We start from the raw sequence: 13,476 nt of genomic DNA on the forward strand, positions 1-13,476 counted from the left end.
GGGCCAGGGAGAGAGTAAATGGGTTAGGGTGCATACTAGCATGCACCTCTTCTAGGTTCAATACCTAGTAAATGACCTGTGATACCAAGTATCACTGAGTAAGAGTTGGAAGCCAACAAGTAGTACCAGCATGGCCCAGATGATCCCCGGCATTATAGGGCTGATCAATGCCTTATAATTAATTACTCTGCTTCTCCTCACACTGAAAGACTGCCCACTGGTTGAGAATTTCGAAGACTAATTCCTGGGCCCTATAAGTACCATTTTGGAGGATCATCCTGCCCCTCACACTAATTTTTTGTTTGTTTGTTTGTTTGTTTTTGGCCCGCACCTGGTAACGCTCAGGGGTTACTCCTGGCTATGCATCAATCCTGGCTTGGGGGACCATATGGGATGTCGGGGGATCGAACCACAGTCCATCCTAGGCTAGCACAAGCAAGGCAGATGCCTTACCATTTGTACCACCACTCTGGCCCTTTCCCACACACTATTTACAGAAGTAGTTCTAAGATGGCTAAAAAATTAAGAATAATACGATATATTCCAGCGAGGCAAGGATAGTTTACACATGCAAGCAGTTAATATAATAAATTATACCAACAAAAGTAAAAATAAAAATCATATAATCATATTAACAGATGCACAGAAAGCATCTGACAAGGTCCGACACCTGTTCATGATAAAAACTCTCAACAAAATGGGAATGAATGGAACTTTTCTCAATATAGTCAAGATCATTTACCACAAGTTTATGGCAAATATTATACTCAAGGGGAAAAACTAAAAGCCTTTCCTGTAAGATCTGGCACAAGAAAAGATTGCTCCCTCTGACCACTTCTATTCAGTATAGTACTGGAAGTACTTACCATAGCAATCAGGCAAGAAAAAAATATCAAAGGCATCTTAATAGGAAAAGAAGTCAAGCTCTCACTGTTTGCAGATGATATTATATTTGATTTTATATATTATTATTTATATTAGAATTGATATTATATTATAATTATATGATATTATAAGTAGGTATAATATTATCATTAGAAAAATCCCCAAAGCTTCTAGAAATAACATATTTGTATAGTTAAGTGGTAGACTATAAAATTAACATGGAAAAATTCATGACTTTTTAATAATACATAAATTTTTCATTATATAAATAATGAAAGAGAAGAAAGAGGCATTAAAAATTTCATTCCCAATATTGCCACAGAAAATCACGTACCTTGGAGTTAAAAAGATGAAATATGAAATGTGAAAGATGAAATATGAAAGATGTATAGGTAAACCTATACAAAGATAACACTGCTTCAAGAAATAAAAGAGGACACAAGGAAATGGAGACGTTGATTAAGAGGATTAACATAGTTAAAATGGCAATACTTCCCAAAGCATTGTACAGATTTAATGCAATCCCTCTAAGGATACCCATGACATTTTACAAAGAAGTGGATTAAAGACTTCCGAAATTCGTTTGGAACAATAAACACCCAGTAATAAATAATAAATAAAGCTACCCTTAGGAACTTTCCCCAACTTTAAGTTGTACTATAATGCAATAGTCATTAAAATAGCATGGTATTTGAATAAATACAGACTGTCAGATAAATGGAATAGACTTGAGTATTCTGAGACTAACGCCCAACATATAACCAATTAATCTTTGATAAAGGAGCAATAAATATAAAGTGGAGCAAGAAAAGCCTTTTCAGTAAGTGTTGTTGAGATAGCTGGTCAACTACATGCAAAAACATATGAGATGTGCAAATGTCAGTAACTCGGTTCATTGTGAACCAGAGAGCAAATCTTGTACTTCTCTGGGTAACAGGAGCCCTTTAAACTCACCATCCACATCATCTCATACCTGAAACCATTTTGTTACCTTAGCACTTTCATATCCCAGCATATATATGAAGTCACTTTGGCCCCTGCGTGCTCAGGTGTGCCACTCTCCTGCACAATGTGAGCCTGAGCACATACATCAAAGCTGTCCCCTAAACATACATCTACCTTTTTATCTGGCTTGTTCCAGATAAGCCTTTAACATATGACATGAATGTAATTTTCTTGAGATTTTTCTCTATGTGTCCCCTATCTTAGACCAATTTTTCTGCTTATACATTTATGTTGCATTCTGTATTCTTCAAAGTACCTTTTCTAATTGCATAATTCCTGTGTTTTACTCCACTTCTCCCCAGTCAGGTTCTGTAATTATATCATTATTTCTGTAATTATTTTATCCTAGGCATCCAATAAAATTTTGTTAAATATCACTAACTTATAACCCACAGTCGACTTAAGCTAATAATAAACTGAGACAATAGGCATAAATATCACTTTAAAATTGCCATTATTTTATTATGTTGTGCCTGCTAAGGGGGCAGCCAGGCTTATAGGGTGGGTGGGAAAACTGGAAACAGTGGTGGAGGGAAGGGCACACTGGTGATGGGATTGGTGTTGGAACATCGAATGCCCTCAAACAACTGCATTATGAAAACTTTGTAAATCACAGTTTTGGTGGGAGTACTACTATTTTAAAAATCTGTTTTGGAATCTGAAATCTTCGAGGCATATTCATGAGATCCCATAAGCCCTAATGCAACTCCTACTGCCAGTCAGTGAGCCAAAAATTCTGCCTACTACCCACCACTGAGTGAGGTACCTATCAGTTCTCCTGAGAGATCCATCTAGATAGCACAGTTCCCATTTTCCACAGCACACTCTTCAGAAATGAAAGAGATCAGGTTGAAGGCGTAGAATGCCATTCTCCTGCCTGCTCATCACTCCTGCTCACATTAATGTACTCATGACTCCCTGTATTTATGGAACTTCCCAAATCACAGTCAACACTCCCCAACTACATTCCCTGAGACATTGGTATATTGGTACATTCCAGGAGACATTGGCAGTAGGAATGGTACACTGGTGATGTATGGTGTACAATGTATGATTAAAACCCAACAATGAACAATTTTGTAACCACAGTGCATAATTAAAGCAATTAATTTTTTTAAAAACTCATTGCTATCCCAATGCTATCTTTTTATAGCTAATAAGTTACAGGATGTGAGGCTCAAATCTTTTTTTTAATTTTTTATTTTTAATTCTTAGAACAAAGATGCAAAGAAAGAGGACAAGGAAAAGTTACAGTGGAAGGACAATCACCCATAAACAGAATTCTCAGTAGTCCCATTGCTGATATCTTAACTTTGAACTTTCAGCCAAAGAACATAAAGAAAACTAAAACAGAACCCATGTACAATTACTTTGTCCCTCAAGTCCCCAGATTGTAGTACATAATATTTCTTAGCTGCACACAAAGCAATCTAAAGACATAAAACTTACATAACTCCTTAAACATTGAAGGCAAAGTACTTTTTTACATTTCCATGCACATGCATATTAGTTTAAGTTAACCTCAAAAGTTTAAGTGGGTTGTTTTTCTTAAGGATTAGAGTCAAAGGAGCACAGAAAAACGGTGTTAGAGTGGCAATTATTGTTTGCATAGGCCCACCAAAATATGAGGGACATGGAAAGCCTTGGCGAGACTCAAATCTTGAAGACCTCTCTCAAGAGTATGAAGTCATTTCTGACCTGACATGACAATGCCTGCATAAAAGTTTCTGTCCAACCCAAAGTGTCTTTCTGGTTGAGGTAAGTGTTTTCATGCCACAAACACTTGACACCAGTGCATGGATCCTGGGACACCTTAGGCCCCATGCTCAGCTATGTTCACCAGATCCAAGTATGACAAGGAAAGCCTTTTACCTTAGCCGCTCTTCCTCCTTTTTCCGAAGATTAAAGTCTCGCTGAACCACCTGCAGAACATGCTCGGTTTCATCATCTGTCAGAGCAGACAGATCCAGCTTCCTCCCCATGATTTAATATCAAACCCAGACAATACAGGCAGACCTGCAAAATAAAGGAGCACAAGTTGAGGGCATGGCCAAAGCTTTTTACATAAACAGGTATTAAGCAATGTTTTGCTGAGATAGAATCAAATCCTTTATTGCGATCAACTAGGATCTGGCTCTGCTCTCTAATTCAGCAAACATCTACAGGCGTCAGCAAGGCCACATGAAAGAAGAGAAGGTGACTACGCATCCAGCAGAGCCATCTGTCCCAGCACTGATCTTAGAAAAGGCATTTATTCATGCCAACCAAATGAATCCTATGTATTAAATTCTAGTGTGCTTTTCCCTAAAGTGCCAAAAGAGAAAGTTTAAAAATTCTAGCTTTCTGGGGTTAGAAGAATAGTAAAAGAATTACGTTACTTTCCTTCATGTGGCTGACATGGGTTTGAACCCTGGAACTCCATTTGGTCCCCCCCAACCACCAGGAGTGATATCTAAGTATAAAGACTGAAAGAAGTCCTGTGCACTGGCAGGTGTGGCCCATGCACACACACACACACAAAAAAAAAAAAAAAACTGAAAAATTTTAAGCTTTAAAATATAAGTATTACAGAAAATTGTGAAACAAATTAATGTTCTTAAAATATCCTATATAACTATATCCCAAGACATTTTAATTAAATGAGTGTTACATAAAAATTAGAAATAAAAATTTCCATTAAAAATGAAATGGCTATTAAAGAATCTTTTAATGCTTATTGAGTTATTATTTTTCAGTATTATGGAATTAAAGGGACTTTGGTTTTATCTAATATCTGAGGAACTGTCACCACTTCTCTCACTTCCAGTGTCATGCTGCCACCCTAAAGACACTTCTCCATGGGAGAAGTGGTAAGACACTTCCCTGCATGAAGTTGATCCAATCCCCAGAACCCCAGAAGATCCCTAAAGCACTGACACATATCCCTGCACACAGAGCCAGGAATAAGCACTAAGCCTTGCCAGGTATGAACTCAAAATAAACAAAACAGCAGAAGACACCTCTCCTTCCCTCCCCTTTCCTTCTAGTACCACTTCAGTTCTCACCATGTCTATGAATTAATTTTACCAGTCCATTTACTTAGCAGTTCATAGTATCTGTAAGAGTCATTTAGATAGCCCAAGAACCTATGAAAAAGTGCTCAGCACCTCTTATTATAGGGAAATGCAATGCAAAACCATATGATAGCACCAACAAACTCTTGAGAACAATCTATATTAAACAAACTGGAAACAATAAGTGCTGCTGGGGATGTGGAAAATAGATGCCTTCTGTTGATGTGTTATGGCGAGTCTTTAAAAGTGTAAAATAATAACTTTTAAAAAATGTTGACTGTACCTAGTGATGCTCAGGTGCTCAGGGACCACTCTTTTTTTTGTTGTTGTTGTTCTGGTTTTTGTTTGTTTTTTTGGGTCATACTCAGCAGTGCTCAGGGATTACTCCTGGCTCCATGCTCAGACAGGCTCACGAGACCATATGGGATGCCAGGATTCGAACCACTGTCCTTCTGCATGCAAAGCAAATGCCTTACCTCCATGCTCTCTCTCTGACCCCTCAGGAAGCACTCTTGACATTGCTTGGAGAATCATATGGGATGCCAGAGATGGAACCTGGGTTGGCCAAATGCAAGGCGAGTGCCTTCTCTCCTGTACTATCTCTCAGGCCTCAAGAGTGGAAATTCTATATACACAATAAAAATCACTTATAGGTATTTATCTGAAGGATCTGAAAAAAAAACTCATTGGGAAGAATATCTATAACCTTTCGTTGATAGTAGTACTATTCATAATAGCTATAGTCACACAAATCATTTTCTCAGCAGTAGAGAATATATTTCAAAGGAAAACCACCCAGCACAACATCCATAAAAATTATGAGAAGCTTTACAAATAAGGATAATCATTTTGGAGCTGCATTCAGTGGTGCTGGAATCAGTGGTGTTCAAGACTAGACTACTATCATCACATTCAGAAGTCATGTGTACTAGGCATCAAAATTCATGCATGCAAGATATGTGCTCTATCGTTACTCCACATCCCAGCTCTAAAAAACATTTTTAAAATGAATAGCTATGCTGACAGATGAAATCAAAAAATAATTCCAGAGAATTGTCACAAACTGAAGGTCACAATAATCATGACTGCAAATATATATAACAAAATGTTACTGAAACTAATAAAAGAGTTCAAAAAGATTCCATACAATGAGCCGGGTGAGATTTATTTTATTTCCAAAATTCCATCATCTCTAAATTTATCACATTAGTATTTACTGTCTCTAGTTTTAATATAGTCATTTCTCAGAAAATTATACTTTCTAGCTTTCTATGCTTCTGAACTTTATATTCACAGCATCATGCTCTATGCATGATGTACATGTGGCACATGTTGTGTGCTTCTCTTTGTCAACATTATAGTTATTATGGGGGGTGAGGGTTGGTTTTTGGGTCATAGCTAGCAGTACTCAGAGATGACTTCTGACATGTTTCCGGGGACCACATGGGGTGACAAGGATCAAACCCGAATCAGCTGCATGCAAGTCAAGCGCTCTACCTGCTTACTATCTTTCCAGTCCCTACATTATAGTCTTTTGACTCATGCATGTTGACAAACATACCAACAAAACATCATTTTAATCCAAAGTAAATTATTGCACTGTATAGAAATGTGTTTCTATTGAGATAAAAATGTCACAGTGCATAAACATTATAAAAAGTTTTCTAAAGAAATAGTTCTTAGAATATATGGAATATCTGAGAGAAATTAGAGAATTTTATGGGGGATAATAAAATAGGTTATCACAATATTTCTAATAAAGGCATGATATTCATACACTCACTAAATACACCAACAAAATGTCCAATGATCTCAGTGTTATCATTGGTGCTCAGGGCGTATTCCTGGCTCTATTCTCAAGGACTACACCAAGCAATACTCAGAAGACCTAAGGGTTGTGGAGAGTAGGCCCAAGTCAGCTTTGCGCAAGGCAAGTTTCCTACCCATAGTATGCCCTGCAGCCAAATGTTGGCAGGATTGTGTTGTGGGGAGAAAGGGATCCTCATCCACTGCCAGTTGTGGCCCAAAACCCAAAAATCTAAAGAAAAAAAAGATACATAGAGAGGTAGACACAAAGGTACAAAGCCAACATAATGAAAGAATTGATCTACATAAAAGTTGGTGGAGAGGAAGGAAGAATGCCTGTATTCTTGGAGAGGGAGATAGGTACCTTAAAGATAGGGGAGGTATTGGAATAATGTGAATGATAAACCATTATTAATACTATTGTAAAACAAAAATATATGTATAATCAGTAATGTTCTGTCCAATTGGAGAGAATATTGCTGGTTATAAGTATTAAATTATTATTGTTATTATTAAAAGATTTAACTTATGTATGCTTTTGCCTGTAAAGTATCTTCCATGAGAATTTACAATAAAATAATCTTAATAATAAAAAATTAACTGAATAAATGGGGCAGAAACATAGTACAGTGGGTGGAGTACTTCTCTTGCCTATAATCAACTCAGGTTCAATCCCTGCACTCAAGATGGTACCCCAAACCCCACAAAAAGTTATCCCTGAGCTCAGAGCCAGAAAAAAAACTCTTAGTACCACAGATAGGGCCCAAAGCCCAAATTATATATATAGAGTTTATAGATTTATCATTTAATTGAATAAATTTAATATTTTATATACATATTAGTCTTAATATTTTTGAATCTCACAACCATGCATTGTTACCAGGCACATATTACAAACAACAAAAACAGAATTTCATATTCTTTTTGGGGGGAGGGAGCTTGGGTCACACCAGGCAACGCTCATGGGTTACTCCTGGCTCTACACCCAGAAATCGCTTCTGGCAGGCTCGAGGGACCAGATGGGACGCTGGGATTTGAATCACCGTCCTTCTGCGTGCAAGGCAAATGCCCTACTTCTATGCTATCTCTCCAGCCCCCAGAAATGCATTTTCTAAGATAAATGTCAGCCAAGTCTGTGTTCCGTTTCCCCATCTTTCTTCACTCACATAATCTACGAGATGTGCAGGAATACTCTGGGCCTCCTACTCTCCAACTGGACAGTCCGTAGTTCTCTAGGCTTCCTTTCTCACCACAATCTAGGAAACAGACATCTAATTACTTGGCAAAGATGTTCTGTTTTTTAGTTTCCAAATAATGGCAGAGAACAGAGAACAAAAACAGATTCAGCCCTTAAAGATCTGTCATTATTAAATAATGTAAGACCTCATGATTCAGTGGTTTAAACTAATCTCAGGAATTAACCAACAAATCCCAAAAGGAATTCCAAATATGAAAAACAAGAGATTTTTAAAAACTGAACTTTTGAATTAGAAAGCCAATTAATGATAGCCAGCAGGAAAGGGGGGAAGAGAGAGGGAAAATCAGGAGAAAAGGGGGAAATGTATGGCAAAAACAGAATTGAACTTTTGAGTTTAATATGGTCTGTAGCATGCTCATGGTGATTTTCAATGAGTGCACCCAGAAACTTATGTAATGTTAAGGTACCATGTTATACCAATGAAACAAATCCTTCCAAAACCAAAAAAGTGAAGTATTTTTTCATGTTTGTAGTGCTATCTTTCAAAAAATAAATATTTGACTCTCTTTGCTCAAGTGCTGATAGGAAGTGGGATGGGAGGAACAGGCATAGGCAAGGAACATAGAGTCCCTCCAGGTAGAAAAGTAAATTACAAGACCCCAATCTTGGGCTGCAAGGGAAATAGGGGCGTCTTATGCCTTGCATCTTCTGGTATCCTGATGAACAGAGAAAGATTGGCACAGGGGAAGTGCAAGTCAACTCTGATTGCTTTCACCCACCACATTCAAGGTGTTTCCCAGAAGGTGACATGTCTGTCTCCTTCACGTCATGTCACTAGCCTTTGGGTGAAGAAAATTATAATGTAGTTCCAAGCTGCCCAGTTTGTAAAAGACAGCTTTTATCATATCTAATCTGAGAAGAATAATCAGGACTCTAGAGGGAGAATGTGTATCTGCGGAGGGATATATAACATCCCTCTAAATGGACAATCCAGAGTAATGAGGAAAACCCTGTGGGAAATTGTCCAAGACAGCATCCATATTCTGCAGTGAATACAGTCATTTTCCCAGCACAACACGAGAAGCAGCAACTGAGAGCTGGACATGCTTCCACGTCCTTGGTCAGAGGTCACATGAGTTCATCTATCAGAAGCAATTTCCTAAAAGTACAAAGTCGATTCACATGCTACTGATCTCCTGATGTGTGTGCCTGCCCTTGGATTTCTTGAATTGATGCTCAACAAAATAAGAAGCAGAGAATAGTTTCCTAGCTACTAATGAGAAATTTAACACCACTTCAAGATTTAATTCCATCACTCTTTCCCTGACATGGGATTCTCAGGGTCCCACCAGGGGGACTCTGTGGTGAAAACAAATTCTAGAGATGTTTCCAACTGTTCTGCCCTTTTGGGGAACACACAGTGCAAGTAAGCACCTCAGGGCTGCTGCAAAGTCTCCCCAGTGTGATTGGGTCTCACCTGTATTTCTGAAATGTTTCTGTCTGCAGTTGCCTCTCTTTGAGAACAGCTACATCCAAGAAATAATTGTCTAGAAATTACTGTAAATCCACTCCACGATGATAAACTCCAGTAGCTAATTTAACATAATTATTGAATTACTGAATTTCCCCCCCCACACACAATGTAATCACCAATAAACTACTGATTTATCTGCACTTTCAGAAGAAGAAGATGATTTTAAAATGGAAAGCAAAACTGGGAAGAAGTATAGAAGATAAAGTAATCTGCTTGCATTCAGCCGACCTCATTTGGTCCCCCCAGAACTGCTTATAATCAAATAACACTGCCAGGGGTCACTCTTATTCACAGACCAGAGGCAGCATCTGAACATCAACTGTGGTCCAACCCACTCTCTCCCCATGCCCCAAAATACAAATTAGCAAAAGGAAAAGAAAACTGATAGGGACAAGGCAAAGGGAAAATCATCTGCAATCTTCCAGGTAGAATAACAAATATAAAGAAGAACGCAGTCACTTCTGCAGAAAACCAGTTACTGCAAACTTTGCAAATATGGCAGATAAGAAAGCTGGAAGAACACTAAAATATGCACACATCATGGTTCATTGTGAAAGATCAATATGTAAAAATGGTGGAAATGAGACCTTTAGAAATGACAGGTGGATCGGGAGAATACGAAAAACGTAGAGCAAAAATACCTCCAAGATAATCTTGGAACATCCAAAGTACTAAAGAACAATAAAGGGTTTGGACATCCTTCTTGGACCACCTTGATTAGGACTGAAAATAAATTTCTTCTTCCCCTAAGGCATCCAAATATTAAGGTTTTCCCTTAAACATCTGGGGGCTGGGAGAGAGTACAGAAAGGTAGAGAGCATGCTTAGAATGGACTTAATCCTCAGCATCACAGGGCTTCAGAAACATATATAACCAGCTGCAACCAGGGCCTAAGTCCCTTCCAAGTAGCAGAGTAGCATGGGCAATTTAGGACACCAGAGGGACGGGCAGCATGGTTGGCAACCTCTAGCCCTGCCACTGAAGTGCCAGCTTGGTTGGTGGAGATGGCTGGTAACCACTGGTGCCTCACCAGCCTCCAAAGATTCTCCCATTTAAAAGCTCTTACTGAGAAGATAAGGAGATAGGGGAGAGGAGGAAGAAACTTTGCAAAGAAGAGAAAAATTGCTGCCCACAGATGATGAGAGATATACACGATGCCTGCTTTTTCAGGCAAGAGACAGTTTATCACAGCGACTAAAGTAACCATGGAGGATGATGATTCATGGTATCATGTTATAGCAAATATTCGGACTACTGGGGCCGGAGCGATAGCACAGCAGTAGGGCATTTGCCTTGCACGCCGCTAACCCAGGATGGGCCTGGGTTCGATCCCCCCCACACCCCATATGATCCCCCAAGCCAGGAGCGATTTCTGAGTGCAGAGCCAGGGGTAACCCTTGACCAGGTGTTGGACCAGGTGGCCCAAAAACAAAAACAAAAAACTGGAATATGACTATGATCAAATCATACTTGATTTTACATAAATTTATAATTGTAAAGGCTCCAATGTTAGAAGAGAGACACTACAATTGGTAAATAAAAATCCTATTTATAGGCCAGAGAGATAGTACAGCAGGAGGGCATTTGCCTTGCATGCAGTCAATCTAGGACAGACAGTGGTTCAAATCCCTGCATCCTTTATGGGCCCCTCTGCCCTACCAGCTGTAGTTCAGCTACCTTGTATTTCATACCATCCTCACCCTGCCATCATCATTCATAGAGCTAGGCTCTATATTGAACACAGAGTATCTTCTTTTCTATAAACAGTGTATGGAAAAACTTAAATTTCAAAATATAATGAAATATAAAAATATTTCCCAACATTTGCATATCTTTAGGATAAGAGAAGACAGTAAGCTGATCTTAGATTATCTAGATTTATTTATCTACATAAAGTGCATATACATAACTAGATGTGTTTATCTACATAAAAATAGATAGATAAATGGGGCCAAAGAAATAGTATATGATGTTCATGCATGCGATCTAGACCCCAATTCTATCCCCAGAACCATAACTGGTCCCCTGAGCACTACTGAAATGTGACCCCACACCACATGAGTGATGCTAAAAAGAGATATGATAAGAAAGATACAATTAAATACACCACAAATATAGCCTCTAAAGCAAGTGTTTATAAATTAAACCAAAAGAAAAACAACAAACCAAAGAAAAGGGACAGGAGAGACAGTGCAAAAAGTTGAGCACATACTTTGCATGTGTTTAGTCCTATACCACACGGTCCTCATATCTTAACACCCCACCCACAAAACCAAAACAAAACCCACTATTTTTCTGAATTGATTGTGGTGAAATAAAGGTCAGTCATTAAAAATATGAGCTAACCTAAGCCATTCCTCCTCTATTAGTCTTCTGCAAACAACTACCCTAGGAAAATGAAACTTCTCTGATAGTGAGCCATAAAAGAAGAATAAACCAGGAACTACATTAAAATGCTGAAAGATAAAAATGAATAAGTAGAAAACCAAACAGCAGGTCTCGCACTAATAGGTACTGAATTGAGTAAAGGCAGGATCAAAAACTCTTTTTTTTTTTTTTTTTTTTTTTTTTGGTTTTTGGGCCACACCCGGCGGTGCTCAGGGGTTACTCCTGGCTGTCTGCTCAGAAATAGCTCCTGGCAGGCACGGGGGACCATATGGGACACCGGGATTCGAACCAACCAACTTTGGTCCAGGATTGGCTGTTTGCAAGGCAAACGCCGCTGTGCTATCTCTCCGGGCCCAAAAAAAAAACTCTTTTTAATAAGTGAATTATTTAATTTAATCACCATGAGATACACAGTGACAAAGTTGTTTATGGTTGAGTTTCAGTCACACAATGCCTGACACCCTTCACTAGTGTACATTTCCTTCTATCAGTATCCCCAGCTTCCCTCCCGATGTCTCCCCGCCTGCCTCTGTAACAAACACTTTTCTTTGCTCTCTTTCTTTTATTTTTCTTTTAAATGCTGTGGTTTGCAATGCTGAAGGGATATCATCCATCTCACTTTCTCTCCTTTCAGCACCGAGTTCTTATCAGAGTGATCATTTCCAACTATCATGTCATAGCTTTTAAATAAAAACTTATGAGTTTAAGGGGATGTAGAGATTGTCTTTGATATGGCTGACCCAGTTTGATTCTAGGCATGGCATATTGAACCCTAAGTACTACCAGGATAGTCCCCTGAGCACAGAAAAGGAATAGTCCAAATTCCTATCAGTATGCCAACCCATCACCCCCAAAAATTTAAAATTTAAATTTAATGATCTAAATGAAGAAACTTGGGGGGAAATAACATAACAAAAACCATAAAACTTAATTGTTCAAATTTTAAAAGGGTTGAAAGAAAAAATAGTAATAGATAACTTGTGTCCAAAAGGCAAATAAAGGTAAACAAAAGGTAGACAAAAACTATTGGAATTGGGATCAGAGGGGTATGATACACAGGTTAAGGCTCTAGCCTAGCACACAGCTAACTGGTTCAATCCCTGGCACTACCTACCAGCAGTGATTTCCTGAGCACAGAGTCAGGAGCAAGCCTTAAGAACAACTAGATGTAGCCCTAAAAACAGTGGAACAAAATTAAGACCCAATGTATGTGGACATGTGGAAAAAATGAGCCAAAAAGTTTTCATCTTTGCAAAACTGAGATTACCAAGAAGTAGGGGGGTGAGGGAGAGAAAAAAAAGGAAGTCTAAAGTGAATTAAAGGTGAAATAAAGATGACATAAGAACAGAGGTGAGGGTCTGAAGGTCCTATAATTTTGTTCATCAAAACCATTACATTTAATATTATTCCATCATGTTACCATAAATATAAGAAAACATAATTTTTAAAGGAATAAAAATGATTAAGAAATGACATATTTAAATTATTTCAGATACTGAAGAAAATAATGAAAATAGAGAGGGAAATTGAAGATATCTAAGAAGAAAATAGGAATACTAAAACAAATAAAGAATTCATAAAGTTCTTGAGATTAAATTGGATCCAAG

At 38.2% G+C, this 13,476-nt stretch overlaps 2 protein-coding genes across 2 annotated transcripts in view; both read right to left on the reverse strand.

Moving 5' to 3' along the window:
* EIF1B (eukaryotic translation initiation factor 1B) overlaps positions 1 to 13,476 on the reverse strand; it is a 634,827-nt gene that overhangs the window by 311,969 nt on the left and 309,382 nt on the right.
* Positions 1 to 13,476, reverse strand: part of MYRIP (myosin VIIA and Rab interacting protein) — a 334,456-nt gene that overhangs the window by 286,761 nt on the left and 34,219 nt on the right. Inside the window, exon 2 of the mRNA XM_049766460.1 lies at positions 3,763 to 3,906. Coding sequence (XP_049622417.1) covers positions 3,763 to 3,872 — 110 coding nt within the window. The 5' untranslated portion in view covers positions 3,873 to 3,906. The remainder of the gene's footprint in view (positions 1 to 3,762; positions 3,907 to 13,476) is intronic.

Source organism: Suncus etruscus, chromosome 20, assembly GCF_024139225.1.
Source record: "Suncus etruscus isolate mSunEtr1 chromosome 20, mSunEtr1.pri.cur, whole genome shotgun sequence".
Classification (NCBI taxonomy): domain Eukaryota; kingdom Metazoa; phylum Chordata; class Mammalia; order Eulipotyphla; family Soricidae; genus Suncus; species Suncus etruscus.